Source organism: Serinus canaria, chromosome 6 (genome assembly GCF_022539315.1).
Source record: "Serinus canaria isolate serCan28SL12 chromosome 6, serCan2020, whole genome shotgun sequence".
NCBI classification, from domain to species: domain Eukaryota; kingdom Metazoa; phylum Chordata; class Aves; order Passeriformes; family Fringillidae; genus Serinus; species Serinus canaria.
In genome coordinates this window covers 27,633,087-27,651,723 of record NC_066320.1, presented here as the reverse complement: position 1 = coordinate 27,651,723, position 18,637 = coordinate 27,633,087, and the positions used below count along the sequence as shown (strand labels likewise).

Below are 18,637 nucleotides of genomic sequence, written 5' to 3'. Positions count from 1 at the left end.
TAAACTAAGCAAACCTTACCTTGCCAGCTGTCATTGCAGACACAGAGCTTCTCTCCTGTCAGGTCACAGTAGCCATGATCTGGACTCCCACAGTTGGCTTTGCAATAGGGAATGTCACAGGCCTCTCCTTTCCAGTACTTGTCACACTCACAGTACACCCGGCTCGGCACAGACAGACTAGTTGTGCACTTGCCATGTTCTGAGCAGTTGTTAGGGCAAGAGTTAATTCTGAAAAAAAAAAGAAATATGTAAGATATCTGACAGTACTCCAGCAGTATTTGTTAGATAAAATATGTTTTACCATGAAAAATTTCTATTTACTTATAAAAAACAAGTTTAATGATGATTTTACAGGCAAATGAGCTCAAAAGGTGTTGATCCAACCTTACATACAAAGTCTTTGATGCACTCAGGATCACAAATACCTTGCACTGCAACAAATATTGACATGAAGCAGAAGAACAGGCCCTGCTTGGACAGATCACCACCTTTTTTTGTCCTATATTCCAGTATAAGCACTCAGTCCCCTCAAATGCTTCTTATCTCTAGAAACAACTGCACTGCAAGTAATTGAGATTAAACTCTCCACACAGGCATACAATTAAAGGGTTTTACTAAGTAGCTTTGGTCCATACTATAAACAGTGGGCCTAACATCTGGGGAGAATAAAATAAGGAAGAACAAGTAAGGAAAAATACAAGATGGCTAATAGCCTGAAACTTCTTACAGGTAGCACTTCATTCTTTGAATCCCTAATAAAAGAGCCACCTTAACTCTGCTGTCCAAGATGCAAAAACAGGAGAGCCTAGGCTGAAGGAAGTCTATGACTGTTCTGGGAGTTCACATTGCTGTGATACACCCTACCAAACACTGAGATCACAGGCAACTGGAGTGCAAAATTAAGCAAAGTGGTTCCAGAAATGCAGGCAACTCCCTGAAATGAGGGAAGATGGAGGACATGAATACATGGGTCCAAGAGTTTCCATGAACTCAGGCAGTATGTGCCTGATGAAGTCCAAACAGGATTTGAAACTCTTTTTGATGACTCACAGCAAATTGAGAATAAAGTTTTACTACAATCCTCTGCTGATAATACAGACCACTCCCAGCAGATGTGAGATGGATACTGATCACAGTCTTCCTTGCTGAATGAAGCTCTAACTGAATGAAGAAAGAGCTGTTAAAAGTTAGCAAAGAATTGTTAAAAATTAGCAAAGAATTTTTAAAGGCAGGCCTTTGACAAGACATAGTTGTGGTAGGGCAGCAAAGAGACACTTTTGTCTTCTAAAGACTCACTTCTCAAAGGACTGATTCTGTTACACTGCTAAAATAGAAAATTCCACATCTGACCATCATTCCAAATCTCATGAGGTTTTACCTGTAACACACATGGCATTAAAACCATTGAAGGCATTAACAGCTGTATGCAACAGCTGCGAGGAACCTCTTCCCCAACCTCACAAGGAGTGTTCTGCAGGAAGGTGAACAGTTAAGTTTTTCCACCAGGAGATGTTAGCTGGAAAGCAGACCATTTCCCACTCCAACTAGTTCATTAAGGATTCACACAAAATGAGAAAAACTGGATCAGCAGAATTGGAAGGAAGTCGCCTGACTCCAAGGAACAGAAAATTTACTCAGACTGTCCTGAAGCAATTACAGTTGTTTGCTACTGAAATGTCACTTTGGTCACAAATTTTGTGTTTCTGTCTTCCCCAAAATTAAGGAATACAAGTGGTCCATTGAGATGAAGTCAAAAAGTAAGGAAGAGGATAAGAGAAGCAGAGTGCAATAGACCAGTGACAGAAGCAAAGTTAATGCAGCCATAAAAAGTAATTGTAGGTACTTCTTTATCATAAAAATGTTACTGTTGGTTCATTAAAAAATGTTTTAAAAGTATCTATTGCAATAAAAGACACAGAAGAACAGAGTACATAGAATTTCGTGAGTTATATATGCAATGGAATTAAAAACTGGCAAGTTTTTTCATTTATTTTAAATCTAGCAAAAAGAAAATTTAGTAATGATATGCAGCATGCACCACATTAGCAAGTAATGAAAGAATGCACATACACTCATTTCTTAAGAATGCCAAGTCTAATTGCCATTTGCTCCCAAGTCAAATAAAAAAGTATAATAAAAGCTTTAGGGATAACTGAAAAATGTAACTAATTACAATAGAAAGTCTGCCAGGTGATTGCATTTTACTGATGTCAACTGACAAAAATTAAAAATACACAGTATTCTAGGCTGCTATTTCCAATGCAATATACATAGTGAGGTTTCCCAAACTTTGAATAACTATTTATTATCTGGCCAAAGGTGGGCAATCTGCTGCAAATTACAGCAATAATCTTCCCACAGACAATGTACCAAGTATTGTGCCAAGAGCAAAGCTATGGTCAGAAACACAAATAGGAATTTTAAACTAATAAAGAAAATGACAAAAATATTGCATGTAGTTCAACATAAGAAATGCAGTGCTGGCCAGCATGTCACAATAACTGTTATTTCAGAATCTGAAGGGATTGAGGGAGAGCAACAGGCATATCTTCCATCATGGAAAAAATCACATGAAAAAACAGGTCCAACAGGACCAAGCAATTCCCTCTTGAACCAAGGCAAGCCATATAAAAAGATGTTGCATTGTATCACATGAACATCTGGAATGAGACAGAAGTTGCAAACTAGTGCATATAAAAAGGAAAAGGCTCAGGTCTGCCAGATGCATCTTTGGAGCTGTTGACACTGAAAAGGAGGCTCGACAATAGCAATCATTGTCACACCAGATTAGACTTTGCCATCACAGAAACTAAAAGACACACAGTGCAGATAAGATCTACAAAGACAGAGTGTAGACTGAGATGGAATATGGGAAGGGAAATACCCAAGAAGAGGAAAAGAAATGGAATAAAATCTTTGTGGCTGGCACAAAAATCCAAGTGGAACTGTTTGGAATGTTTCAAAAGCCATAGTATGTTCAGCAAGAGAAATCAAGCAACAGATGATCCCAGTTCAAGAGAAGGAAATTTATATGACAGCAGATATATTCTCCCTTCTAGTCCATATGACAACTATATGTGTTGGATAAACACTGGAGGGGATACATTCTAGTTCCATATGGCACAGGAAAAACTACTCTGGAAATGGCCATGTGATTTCACTCAAAAAAACCATACTCTGTCTCTAGGAGTTTTTTTTCCCCAACTCCTACCTTAATAATTTATTACAAGCCCAGCCCCTGATTTTAGACACTTAGCACTGAGTATGACTTATGCTATTGAAAAAAACAAAGGTAATTACTTAGTACAAAAATACTTACGAATAAAAAATGTTAAATCCTGTGAGGTTATAAGCAGCATCACTAAAGAAGTGTAGCAATGCATAGCCAGATGTAGTAACCACCTCAGGAACAGTTTCATTACCACGCACTTCAGGGACTATTAGACCACTGAAAAAGAGGAGGAGAAAAATGTTCTTAAGCATTCTTTGGTATATTTAGGGAGGGAAAAAAAAGAAAAAGAGAGTTTGGTATTCTGCTGGTTAACTATATGAACAAGATGACTTATAAATAAAATTATTAAACTTTTTTTATTAAAAGGTATACAAGCTATATAAAACTTATATAAAACTTGTCCATGTATCTGCAAGGTAAGCCAGGGGTTTCCAGGAAAGTGTCTGTGTATAAGCATTAACATTGCATTCAATGCCAGCAGTAAGTATCCAAAAAATGGGTTTCTGCTATGATTATCTGACCAAAACTGTAACATTTTGGAATGCATTCTAATACATGTTCCCATAATATTAAGAAAGCACTCTAACTAACATATTAAAGCCTCTAATGTTACTTTTCCCCCCAATAGCTGAAAATGTCCATACATGACTACGTGGAGAGTAATATTAGTAAATACACTCACCTAAATACAGCTATTAAAGGTGCATATATAGAATCTCCATCATATACATACATATGGTCCCAGCTACATTCTGTGGCAAAGTGGTTAAATCTCAATCTTAGTATCGCATTCGGGCTGAAAAAAAGAACATTGATGTAACACATTTACAGAATTACTGAGATCATAAGAGCAACAACTCACAGTAGAATTGAACATGCCAACATAACTCTGTTAAAATGTTTTGAGTAGTAATCAAATATTTCAAAGCATTAAATAACAAAAGCCATGGCAAGCAAATATTTCCCTTTATCTTAGAAAATTTAAAAATAACATATTCAGTCCACAGCTAATAATCCCTGAAGTTAATGAGAAGTGTAACTTCACCAGATTTTATCAGTGTTCAGAACCACAAATTTAGAGCAATTAAAATATCTCATTTTAATACACTAAATTTACTTTACAATGTCAGGACTATGAACTTTAAAGAATCCTTCAAGATAAAATCACCTACACATCCTCTTCCCAGTATTACACTAATTATTGAAAAAAATTGAAAAATCTTAAAACACAGATCTAAAATTGCAACCAATATTAGTGCAAGTGCCTGCCTCCTACCCTCTGCCAACACGTGGGAAATGTCACTAGTGACATTTTGACTGAGGTCCAAATGGATCTGTAAACTTTTTGAAAGGGAAATTTTTACATATCACCAGACATACATACATACCTATATATATATGTATTCCATGAAACATAATGATTATTTTCTTGTAGTTCTCCTTGCTACTGACAGGCTTGAGTACAATTTGTCAGTTTGGAAAACATGTGGGGTTTTGTCACAAATCCTTTGGAGAAAGCTCTTTGTTCAGTTTTTAAGACACAGTATTATACACATATGTGAATTCCCTGTGTACTGACATTTGGACATTTAGTTGCTTTACTCCTCCCCAGACTGTGCAGCACATTGATTTCTCCAGCTTCCCACTCTGCCATCTCCTGAGAGCAGGAGGAATGGAGTGAGGAACAGCTTCAAAGCAGAGTTTGCCTGTGGGGCTTAGGTGTGCTTCCACTTTAGTGGAAGTGCAGTGCAATGCAAATATTCCTGAGCAAAAAAGAGAAGCCTAGCTAGGTCAGACACATATTCAGCTATAGCTTGGTCTTCTAGATAATAAAGATTCAATTTACATGATTTTGCAAACACTCATAACTTCACTGCTGCTTTGTTTAAATTACTGTCTGCATATAAGCAGACCAAAGTCGGAGCAGACACATCATTTCTGAACTGCAGCAGTGGAGCAGATATCCAAGATAACTGTGATTATGACAACATGGAAATACAGAAGCAGTTCATTTTATTCTAGAACTGTAAACTAGAGTCAGCAAAATCCTAACCCATATCCTGGAGGGGCGGAATCCTCCTGAAAGGTAACCAGTTTGAGCCATTAACACTTAGCCATTCTATTTTATGTGTCTCATTATTTCTTCAGGCATGTCTGTGTGTTTCTGTGCTGCATAAACTGGAAAATTAGCAACAGGCATGAGGAACCTGAAGTGTAGGCATAAAAGTATTTCAAAACGAAGCACATGAGGAACAGTAGAATGCAAAAGAAAATACTTTATAGAAGCACTAACTTTTGAGGAACACATAACTGAATAAGCATTCTGTTCTTGAGGCCATTGCTGATTTATCACTGATATGAGATAAATAAGATAAGTCAGGTAATGAGTTAAATAAAGGGATTCTGTAAATACTTTTGGATCTTGTGGTACTCAAGCATGCAACAAATTTATCACAGGGTTTTAAAGGCCTGGAGCACCAGCCAAATATCAATGTCAACCTAATTTTTGCCAGCAATTTGAATGGGAATGGAACTCGGCCAACTCTAAGCAATCCTAAAAATCCTAAAACCTTCTTTTTTAACTTTTATATAATATTTAAACAAAACCAAAGCAAACTAACAAAACACCAAACTGTTCATATTATACCCTCATGCAGTTTCTATGTCAGGAGTTCTTTTGATCTCTAGTACCAAACTGTTTAGAAATTTTAGGCTATGAAAATAGATACTTACTATCCTTCAATTAACCATGTGCATTTAGTTTTATATTTGTAATTTATAGGTCCATCTGTTAAATATCCAGAAGGTTCTGTTAACCTACAAGAGGAAAAACAGGGCTGTAATAAACCAGAGACAACAGGACATGAATCATCAACATGCCAATAGAATTTTTCTTGATTGAGAGAAAATTGGGGTGGGGAAAACAGTCAAGTCTCTCTTCATATTTCTCATCACACTATTTATGCTCATAAAAACTTAAATTCTGATTGTTCTAATATCATTGATTTGCTTTCTTCCCCCAGGCATTCACTTGCATTCTTTCTAGTTCAGTAGCAAATAATTTAAATTATCCTTTACACAAAATGGATCCAAGCCAATGTAAGGGGGGTTTGTTTAAGAGCATTCTGGTTTGTTTTGCTTATTTGCTCTGCCATTGCCTTACAACTTACTTCTGAAATTAGACAACACCAGCCATACGAAAACTCTCCTAGATCAAGACAAATTAAGATATAAATTTGAATAAGCACATCTGTCAGCCTGCTGCTCTGTTATTCCTACTCAGTACCCTGTCTCTGCAGTGCTCCCCAGTGATTATCCAGAAGGATAAATCCCTGCAGATTCTCCACACAACATCACACCACCTTCAATGACTTGCAACTCAGGGACACTTTAAGTCCACAGCTGTGCCTCTGGGTTCATGCTTTATACCACTCAAAATGTAATGATCTGTGTTTTATTTCCCTTCTTTCTCTCCTCTTCCCCTTTTCCAACCTGAGAATTCCTTGCTCACTGCTTTAATAAATCTTTTGTATTCTCCTAGAGCCTGCTGAGATGCAACAGAGAACAGCATATTGTATCCAAGATGCAAGTGAACCATGAATCTGTACAGTAGCATATTATTACAGTAGCAATATTATTTCCATTTTATTCTCTATTCCCATTTAAGATTTTATTTGCTCTTTCAACAACTACCATTCTGACATTTGAAACAGAAATATCTGCTGTAACTTTTTTTGAGTGTTAATAGCTCAATATTCATCACATATAGAAATTCCTTTTATGTAAAAAGAGAGCCTTTTTCATCCATTCATATTTATTACTTTGTATTAATCTATGGAGTGATAAAACAGCAGATGAAATTCAAAAATCTATTAACATAAAAGTTTTCTGAAAAAGCCGGCTATCTTCAGCACATTGTATCTTCACTAATCCATTCGACTTTCTGCATCCTTTATGATTATGTTCAGGCCTTAACACACATCTCCAGTGGCCTTACTCCACTGGGGAAACAGATCATCTCACTCTTTAATAACAAATAACAGAAAACATAAAAACACCCTCAGCAAATATAAAAACATCCACTCATTTCTTTCACTATATTAAAGAAAGAAAATCGTTAAGAATAAGTATCACTAAATAAGAAAAGCTTTCTTCTGTTTTGGGTGTTTTTTTTCTTTAATAAAAGGCAGTAATACAAAATATTCCATCAAAATCCTTTCAGTGCTGTCATATGATTTATATACAGAAGTAAAGTCTTATTTAGCAATCCACAGAACTTATATTTTCCTGGCAGAAGTATGAAACATTACAAGTACTCATTTGCAGTCATGACCATTGCCTTCTTAGTCGTTGTACAGAGCAATGGAGGTGACTTACAAGAGTTGTTTTTATTAGATCAGCCCTTTGGTACTAGTAAAGTACAAACAATTTCCCTTGTCTCCTAGGATGGTAATTTTTTGATAAGTAGTTTCTTTTGGAAGAGTAGATAGCCTTTGAAATAGCCATTTCACTTTGTTGGGAAAAAAAGTAAATAAATAAGAGCACAGCATTACTTTGCAATAATGTTTGTAGAAAATTGTAAGATAAGGGCTTGTTCTTCTCAAAAAAAAATACATACCAAGACAGATGGAAATTACTGTAAGTTTCTTGAGTCATACCGAGAATTTTTCTGCATTATTTTTCTTTCAAAGTGTTATCAAATACCAAATCCCATAACTCACAAAGATAAGCAGTACCACTTTCAGGTAACCCCTTGCCCAATCAAGGGCAATATTCTCTTTCATATGAAGCCAGGTATTCATCAGCAGTTTTCCTCTGTGGCTACCAGTGATTCTGACAAATAACCACAATCCAAATGAGTCACCCTGACTATGCACTCATGAGTCACAGGTGCCTGCACTGCACCCCACTCCTTGCTCACCACTGAGAAAGCCTCAGTGATGAGAGGAAGCCAGAACAATTTGTGTGGCCTGCCCAGGCACCACAGGTTAATCCCACCCAGACTCCAACCTCCTAAACAGAACACACAGGGGAGTAGCTGATGCTGTATATTGTCATTTGAAATTGCACATCAGCTTTCATAATATTCTCAACAATATTTTTTCCTAGTTGGCAGGGTTATAATCAAAGCCTATAAAGAATTAGAGGGTGCATGCCAAGAGAACATTTCCCATCTCAGTATGCTCTAAAACAGATCTACCAGACAACAGAAAGACGTCAGGATTCTGCACATTTAAAAGCATTCAGAAGCACCAGTGACAGATCAGTCTCTCACCAAGGCAATCAGTCAGCATAGATTCCATGAAACATGTGACACTACAGGGTTCCACCTAGCAGACAGACACACCAGAAATGCAAGAGCTAAAGCCAACACAGGGCAACCAAAGGGATATCAACATTCACCAGGAATCTTACCACTGCTATAAAATAATGGCAAATAAAGAATGGACAGTGGTAATATTTACCACTGCAGAGACTTCATACCAAGACTGATGCATTTCAAGGAAAAAAGTACATTCTAGTTCAGTCAGAAATTATTGGTCCAAAGTGAAGGAGCAGTCAGATGAAATCTACGCCTGCAATACATAAGACGTCAGAGCAGGTTATTAAAATGGCCCTTCCTGCTGGAATATTTATAGAGCTGTGAAAAACGCAGTCTTGTCATCTCCTGCATCCTCCTGCAAAAAATAATACCACCAAATCTTTTAGAGAGGGGCACTAATTTAAACCAGAAAAATTATTGGCTATTTTCTGTCACCAGCAGAACATGAAGATCCACAAAATTGCTGGTAGATGGACAGAGGTCTGATTTATAATACTGGTGCTTTAGGAGAAACAAAGCATAAGCTACAAATATTACAAATATTTACTATTAAATAAAGAGTTATTAAAAATTAATTTATGTCTATATTACTTAGTATCATATTTCTATTGATACTACTGATAATTTTAAGAAATGTTGAATTACTTTGCAATTCCTACTTCAACGTATCCAAATACACAATATAGAGCATATTTTGCTTCATAGATCCATCTCAATACCAGTACTGGTGTGTCAGTCAAGAGCTGTTCTCTCCATTGCTGAAAAATTTTACTCCATCTCTTTTTCATCTTTTATGAAAATAGTTTTATTAAAAAGAAATAAAAATCAATAACTGTGCTTCAAAGTTAAAAGATCAAGTTCTTCATAAACTGAAGTACTGGCAACCTTTCTAGTTGAGACCTTGTGCCTAACATTTACAGCAGGGAAAGAGACTGCACAGATCTGAGATCAGCTGAATATATTAATAAAGAAGGGGAAAGAAATTCAGACCACCTGACAGTACAAGCCTGAATCAGTGAGAAAGAAAAGCAGAAGCGGTCAAGAGGCCATTTCTCATACCACAATATTGAATGACAGACTAAGAAGGTTTTCCAGTATTTTTTCAAAGGAATATCTGAAAAACAGTATGTTTTGAAAAACCCACAAAGGCAGATTTTTCTTTTCCAGGCATAAAGCATTGACTAGCACCCAACAAAAAAATCAAAGAATTTGCATTTGATTTTCCTGCATTTTTACATTCATTGTATAACTTGCTGCTGTTTTTTTTTTTTTTTTCACATATGTAAAAAGGATATACTGAACATACTGTAGCTCTAATTTTTCTTCAATGACTTATCAAGAGGAATAAATATTCAATACATTAAGGAAATATTTGCATATGCCAATCACACTCCTCTACTTGTTACATACTGCTTTGCAGTAATAGAAGACGTTATATTTAGAAACACAAAGGACACTCAAGACAACTTCTCACATGCTAAGTAATCACAGGCCTGCTCTTAAAGAGGTTTCAGTTTATTCATTGACAAAGCAGCAGTTTCTGTTGCAAAGTGAAGACCCTAGTGATGAATTCAGTTCATCCTGAGTCCATCTTTCTAAATTATTTTAAACAAAACCATGCTCCAAAACAATCCAAAAATCCCAGAAAAGTAAAATCAAGATCAGAACACAAAAAAAAAATTTCCCCATGAGGAGATATCCTGTATTTCAAGAACCTTAACACTTGTGTTAAAGAAAAAAACAACAAAAAAACCAACTAAATTAGCTGGAATATAAACTCTGATTGGTGCAAAACATTAATTTAAGGGTAATTCTGGCATGTGTTCTGTTTCTGAAAAAGGTTGTAGTTCTATAGTGCATTTTTGCAATAGTCCCCAAAACAACAAAGGATTCTGCATAGGAGTAGATGTTGCTTTCAAAGTCCAAACTTATATAGCATCTTACTTATGCAATATATTTTCAATTACATAAATGAAATCTGTTCCCTTGCTTAGGCTGCACAACATTATATAAACTCACAGAACACAGACCAGGACAGCTTGTTTAAAAGAGGATATCTGAATATGTGACTCTGAGGGAATCCAAAAAGTGACTCAAAATGTGGGCAGAGTAATAGAAGACATGGTAAACAAATCAGGATGCAGAAGATAAAATTAGTATTATAACATTAAATGTAATATTTATTCTATTTTAAAATAAAATGTAAAATACTGCATTAACTACTCAAGAATTTTCTTCTATCTCCTCACAAAGTGGTACTTGGCTTTTTGTTTTACCAAAAACCCCTTAAATTGCCATTTGAGTTACAACATGCCCTAGCACCTATCCCAACTATATTACTGTATTATTATAATTCAGATTATCCTGAAATCTTTTTTCAGTTATTTGTCTAATCTGATTTTAATAATTCCAATGACAGAAGTCTACAACCTTCCTAGGCAATCTATTTTAGTATTTAAAAACTTATTATTAGAAAGTATTTCTAAATGCCTAATTCACCTTTTTTTCTTACTTACACATGTTTCCTGAAGATAGACCTGGAAATCAGCTAAAATTCTTCCTCTTTCCTTTGAAAAGAGGAATAAAGCAATTTAACCTAGCAACCCTCATGAGTAATTTTCTAGACCTCCTTCTTGTAGAGTTTTTCCATGTCATCTGCACCTGAAAATGGTACCTACTTCTCCCGCTGTAGTAAGACCAGCAGAGCAACCAGAGAATTATTTAATACACATAATGTAGCCAGTTCTCCTGAATGCAAGTAGAAGAAGAACTGCATTTATGCTGATTTGTGTACAACCAGTAATTCCCCAAGATTGCCAACTTCCTCCACAGGAGGAACTAAATGATATTACTCTAGCTCACCTTACTAAGGTTCATCACGCTCACTCAAGTATAGAAATTCACATCCAATTCTGCCCCTATCAGGCTGTATTACATGGGATCAATGCAGCTCCCATGAGCTGGAAATTGCTGCATGGAAAATTTCATTTATAATCACTTGTTCAGGAGTAAAACCTAGTTTTCTTTCTCTGATATAAGCATTTACTTAAAAGATAGTAACTTCTGGTCACACTACATAGTGAGGAACCCTACTCAAACAGCAATGAACTCCACAAGAAAAGAAAAAATTCTATTTGCGTACATTTGTGATAAAGGTCTTCATAAAAACTCCTGCATCTTTCATAACAGCCCTTTTTCTATTACTCAACTACATCAACAGCTTCTGAATATTCATATTCTTTATTCATTCACCTTACAAAGCATAGCATACCACTAGCATAAAGGCAGTACTAGCAAAAATTAAAACTCCTCTGCACCCATGGTCTCCATCATGACAGTTGCATTAATTTTGTATACTATAATGCAAGTCATTCAAGCCATTAAAACATGGCACCATTTTTTGTGTTGGCTAAAACTAAGCAGTTGCCAGATACTAGCACTGTGAATTAGAGGCACTAAAGCAAAGTTTTCTTCCACCTGACAGTTCTAAATATTAAGTCCAAAGAAAAGTAGTCATGAATAAAGAACCTTCTACTTTCCCTTCACGTAAAAAAATTTTCCCCTTTAGTTTCCAGCACATGTCAGAATGACCCATTTCAATTTTTTTTGACAAAAATGATTCACAGAATTATAGATGAATAGTCCAAGAGATAAGGTGAATAACAGGCACAGTAATCTCTCCCACTACACAAAGGATTGGAGTATTTTCATTTAAAACCTTGATACAAAAAGGGAGAAAATAATTCTACTGAAAGGATAGCTGCATAGAATAGACCTTGAAAAAAGCCATCCTGACTTTTGTCTTCAGATTTTTCTTCAGATTACATGCACATATATTCCTTAAAATATGTGAGTATAAGCCATAACTATAAAAAAGAAACCAATCCAAATGTTGATTGCCTGAATCTAAGCAAACGAATGCACCATTACCAAGAACTGTGTCACTCCCAAACATTCACAAGTTAACAATAAAAATTTTTTATGCTACTTAGTTTTACACAAGTGGATTTACACATAATATTTATGAAATCTTCCTATAAAATTGAGTGGAGTTGAGTCAATTTACAGAGTTCAACAGCAAGCTCCATGTTTTCTACAGAACCACTACACCAATTAACAGTTCAAATCTTGCCAATATTTTCCAGGTGGCAGTGGTTCTCCATCTCAACTTGGAGATCAGTGCCTTTTAAAAGATACTGCAAATAGCACAATATCCTCCACTGACCTGGAAAAAACTTAGTGAAAAGAAATGAAGTGAAAGAAATGTAGCTTCACCTCTCCTATCTGGAACACTACAGACATTTCATATTTCCTATTTTAATATCATGGTTGGACAAAATCATGTGAGACAAGCACATATTCTACTAGAAATGTTCAGGCTGGTTCATAGATGGCATCCAAAAGTCTGCCAATAAATAGGCCTTGTATCATGCTTAAATTAAAAATTGATAGAAAATCAAGTTGGCCTTTGATACAAAAACAAAACATTATATAATACCCCACATCACTATCTCATCTAAGTATGGCTGTAAATGCTACTCCACATATAAAATCTCAGAGGTCAAAAAGCTGCATAAAAATAATTCCTGTTTTGAGTAAGAGACAGACCACCTACCCAATCCACTGGCTGAACTTCTTGCACTCTATCTCCTGTCATAGTTACTCATTTTCTCAAAAAAAAAAAGCTAAGTTTGAAATATTCAAAGTTCTGACAATTCAGTCTTGATTCACAAGACTATTAACAGTAATCCCAAAGGTTTCTCCAGTATGCAGACAGTTACTATTAGAAGCAAATAGGAATTCAAAGAGAATCTGCCAGGAAGCAAGGAGACACCCCATTGCTCTAACATTTTACAATGTTTGCTTCAGCCTAGAGTTATTTTTATGGCCAAATGTTGCCAAGATAATGAAGAAATTAATTAAAAAATAAAAGGAAAAAGAACACATTCCACCAGACTGAAGTGCTCCTATTACTTACTTTTTCCTACCACATTAACAATGTTATTATTTCATTTAGAAAAGTTCTGTACCTTCATAGATTGTGTGACTTTAAGATCACCCTTATGTTGCTTTAAGATCACTCGAAGTAACACATTCTCCTTATGTTATTCTTCTTGTTGAAAACAAATAAAAACAATTTATACTTTAGGTTTCTTTAACACCAAGAGACTTTTCTTTTCAAGGCTTTCTTTTCCACAAGGCAGCCTCCATTTCCAAAAGTGGTTAAGTGTATATCCAAACCACCACTTGTTGGGCCCAATATTGATTCTAGGGAGATCCTACTCACCACAGGAGCTCCTTGCACATGACCAAGCAGACAGCTCCTCACTCACTGCACAGATCCCTTGTCTAGACCCCAACAAATCCACTTGTGTACCAGCAGGGTGTGGGAACCCATATCCAAAGCCTTGGAGAAATTGAGGTGGACAATGTCTCAGCCCACATCAACAAGCAGCTTACTTTGTCATAGAAAGCAATCAGGTGTGTCAAGCACATTCTGACCTTGGTGAATCTCTGCTGACTTTTCCCCACTCATGTTCTTCATCCGAGTTGTAACAGCCCCAGCAGAATTCATTCCATTCCAAGTTTCCCAAAAACAAAAGTGAGACTGATGGGTCTATAATTCCTGGACCCTCCTTTCAGCCCTCTTTGGAGATGGAGTTTTCATGAGCTTTCTTCCAGTCTTCTGGAATATCCCCCAATCTCCACAACTTCTCAGAGATGACAGAGCAGCCTTACAACATGAACCCACTTTCTGCTCAGCCTCAGGTGGATTTTGTCAGGGCCCATTGATTTATAGGGGTCAAATTTCTGTAATGGCTCCCACACCAACTCCTTCACTGATAGTGGGTCAATGTTTGCATCAATCTGGATATTTGCTCCCAGGGCCTAGGGCTCAAGCACCAGCAACGTGAACCAAGTGCTGATAATCTCTGTCTTTTCATATTGTAGGTGACTAATTCACCTCTGCTGTTTAACAACAAGCAATGTTGTCATCTGTTTCTGCCTGTTTCCATACCTGAAGAACATTTTTCTCGTAGCTTTTAATACCTCTGGTCAATTTCAATTTAAGCTGAGGTTCTGCTTTCCTGACTGCATCTCTACACAGCCTGAGAATGCCCTTGTAGTCCTCACCAGGTATTTCTCTGCATTCCCATTTCTGGTACAGTTCTCATTTCAGCAGACTCAGAAGCTCACACTTAAGCCAAGGGGTTCTCTTGTTCCACCTACTTCCCTTACCTTTAAATAGAATTCAATCTCACTAGTGTCTACATTAAAGTAAGATTGGCTACAGGTTTTGATCTAATCACAGGATTAACATGAGGGAAGGACAAATCTATTTATGAATTTTTTTCCATTTGTGTATAAACTTTATATGTATGTGTGTATATATTTATATAGTGAGCCATATATATATAATTAATTAATTAAACATGCTACAGTACTTTAAAATGTGGAGCAAAAAGCATATGGGCAAGGCAGGCTGAGGTACTTGGCAACAAGGTAATGCACTGTGCCAATTTTTCACTGTACATCACCATAAATCTCATTTTCACTTGTGACCTAGTTCAGGGGTTTAACTTAAGCTTCCTGAGGTAACAGGCAAATGCTCTAAATCCAGTGTGTCACCAACTCCTAAATTTCTCCTTGACTATTTAAATCAAGTTTCTATGCTCACCAAGAGGCACCTATCCCTGCCTTTCAATCATTTAGAGTGATTAATATCCAACCACCAGATTTCATGTCTGTTAAGGACAGTTTCCTGCCATGAGAATTCTATCTCATATCATAAGGCTGCAAGCACCAGCTCCCAAAAGCTTCATTAGTTTTGAAAATATAAAAATGCAGTAAAATTTGACACACAGACACTTTCCAAAGGAAAAGAGGTATAATTTTCTCTTCGCATCGAAGACTTCTCAAGACTTTTTGAAATCCATATATACATATATATATATATAAAAATCAAACCAGCAACTTTTTCTTCCTCTCTTCCCTTTCCCATCAGCACACATAAAGCCTCCTAAGAGGTTCCCAGTCCCTGAACACAACCTCAGTATGAATGCTGAGATAAAAAGAGATAATAGCTCTTTTGAAAACTTAATTGATTAATAAATTCAAAGGGCTGGTTACTGAGTAGATTTCAAGTACTGTCTTTCAGATAATTATATAGATAATCACTTACTTCCAACTTCTCTGGCTGTAGCAATTATCAGGACATTACACTATAAAGCACATCCCTCTGTTTGCTGTAAAGAAATGGAATAATGGCATTCATGTCTCTAGGGTATTACAAAGCATTTTTGTTTGGGGACATGAAAGATTCTTACTAGTCATAAAACAGCATCAATTCAGAATACATTTTACTCATGTGGCAGGTGTCATTTCACTCATATTTTATGCTTGACTTTATAATTTATGGGCATGTCACAACACTGTTAGCAACTTCCAACACTCCCTCTAGAAGTGGATGAAGAGGTATAAGAAAGAGAGACTATGATATTTTTAGTTTTAACTACGACAGCTCTAAGTTTCCCAGAATCAATTATTTCATATATTGGTAGAGGGCTTTGGGGGTGCTTCTGTTTGTATTAGTGGGTTTTTGGTTTTGGGTTTCTGGGGGGCAGTGGGAAGATATCTCTGGCCTGTAATTTGTTCAGTATTTAAATGCAAAACCAGAACGAAAGAAATACTGATGTCATGTTTAAAATAGCAAACAAAAGTTTTTAGCAATTTCAGCAAAATATAAGAAGGGGGAAACAGAACACAGGAAAATTTATCACAGGACTGTTGCCCCCCAGGAGAAGAGAGGTAGGGGAGCATTGCCTGGAATGGCCCACTTTAACAGAGTAAAACAGCACCACACACCTACAAACCCAGAACCCTGAGGGGCCTGTACAGGGACAGAGCAAAGCATGGGGGACACACAGCCAGCCTGCCCTGTCAGTGGGAGACCACAGGAAGTGTAGGACCATCACTGATGAGCAGGAATTCTTATGACTGCTCTCATGATAACAGGCTCTCAGAGGCTGATGATCTAACTTCTGCTAGGGGAAGTTCTCAAAGTTGCTGCTGATCTATTCCCTCTCAGGTCCAACACAAACAGAATGGATTGGAACCAAGGACCCACTCTTCACCAAGACAGTATAAACAGAAATTCCACCAGTACTCAGCTTAGTGCTCGAAAGCCAGCAGGATTCAACAAAGCCATACACTGAAATTTAAAGTCAGTAAATTAGGCTGTTGGAAGAAACAAGTAGAGGAAAAAAACAAGGCTACCAATCCCTCTGGAATAGGGTCAGGAAAAAGCAGTGACCCTAAGGCTTAGAGAAAAAGTGATGATTCAGGTAGCTAAATATACTAGAGCAGGGAATTGTTCCAACACAGTTGCATGGTCAGGAAGAACGAAGATGGGTTGTTTGGTGCTCCCCATTCTCAGACTCCAGGGATCATGTGCCAAAGGAGCCAGAGCAGCACACCCTCCATGGGCCAGACTATGGACAAGCCTTCTCAGCTCTTGGCAACTATAGAAACATAAAGAAGCATTCAAACAGATACTTCTGGAATTTAAATGCAGTTTACAAATATGCCATTGAGTATTCCTGTCAACATTTCACTGCCTCAACTGTAATTTAGTTGGTTTTTTGGAATTTATCAAGCCAGAAATCTAAACTGCTTTAGTCATCTCTCTCGACAAGCCATCTAACAGTCAATGTAGAGTTAATTTCTTGGCAATGGTGGAAATCTTACAAACAGACCTTTGAAAGATCCAACAAATATAGAGTAATTATTGCTTTATTTGATTGGCTTAAACAAAACTGGAAAATTCAGAAAAAAGTGCACTGGTTCACATATAGAAGAGACAGACATCTGAAAGGATATTACTCAGCTGAAGGAAGATTATTATTGCAAGGATGCCAATTAAAACTAATCCTGTTTAAAAATAAAATTTACTTTCCTTTCCTACATGACCTTACCTGTTCTACTGGACAGTTCCATGAGTACCTTTCCAGTCCACTATTCCAAATAACGGGCATGCACTGACATTAGAACCTTCTATATAATCAATAACTCAATCTTTACAAACATTTTTGCTTGATTGTTTTTAATTGTGAAGAAAGAGAACTTATTTTTAAATATTTTGGATGCTTGGTCTTGCTTTTCAGAAAGTTTTACTAGAGATAAAAATAAGTGAGTAGATACGAAAACTAAAAACCAATTCTTCTAAATCCTAGAAAACCTCACAAACTGCAATAAATTCTTAATATTTATTGGAGAAAACTCATGAAATATTCCTTGAAAGACTCTGTTATTGACATGGTCTTAAAGCACTATTCATCATGGATTTGAAAACTGGTTTAGAGTCCAGATCAAAAGAAACCTCTCACAATAACAAAAGTCTTAATACTACTTTTATTCAGTTCTCAATTTGTGGACTTGGAATTTGGCATTTGTGGGCTAGGATTTGGCATTTGTGCTATGATCTCAGATCATACATACAGCTCTAAAGTTCCCTTCATATCAATGTTAGATGAACAAAACTGATTCTATGCTTATCAATACAAAAATAATTTCTCTTGTAAAGAAAATGTTTTCAAAGATGAATTCCTGTAACATTAACAGCTTAATACCAACAAGAAGTCACAAAAAAGGAAACAAATTCCCTTAAATTTTCCATTGACCCTAAAGCCTTTCAACGCTGTTGCAATAAATAAATAGTCTTCTTTCAACATGTGACTATTTCTACACCAAGGTCTTGCCAGAATCAAAGATGACAGAAATCAAAACAAGAGCAAGTGAAGCTATGGATAAAAAAACATTACCTGGATCAGGAAAAATCTGCATTACCTAAGACCACAGCTGAACCTCAGTATTTAGCAGAGTTTCTGGTTGTTGCTACTCTTTTGTTAAATCTTATCTGCATAAGCATCTGTTCAGCAATGCTTAAAAAGAGATTAAGAGCTGAGGGAGGAGGGGGGGAAGCTTCAAGAGCAGAAAGGCTAATATTTGGGTATATTCAGCTGTAAAATGAATAAAAGCCATTTTCAGGACATACTTCTAGGTACATCTCTAAATGTTCATCC

At 36.4% G+C, this 18,637-nt stretch overlaps 1 protein-coding gene across 1 annotated transcript in view; it reads right to left on the bottom strand.

The window, feature by feature from the left end:
- ATRNL1 (attractin like 1) overlaps positions 1-18,637 on the bottom strand; it is a 431,686-nt gene that overhangs the window by 387,828 nt on the left and 25,221 nt on the right. The window contains exons 2-5 of the mRNA XM_009087164.4: positions 5,966-6,049; positions 3,915-4,028; positions 3,320-3,448; positions 20-228 (exon numbers count right to left, since the gene is read on the bottom strand). Of these exons, the coding sequence (XP_009085412.1) occupies positions 20-228; positions 3,320-3,448; positions 3,915-4,028; positions 5,966-6,049 (536 nt within the window). The remainder of the gene's footprint in view (positions 1-19; positions 229-3,319; positions 3,449-3,914; positions 4,029-5,965; positions 6,050-18,637) is intronic.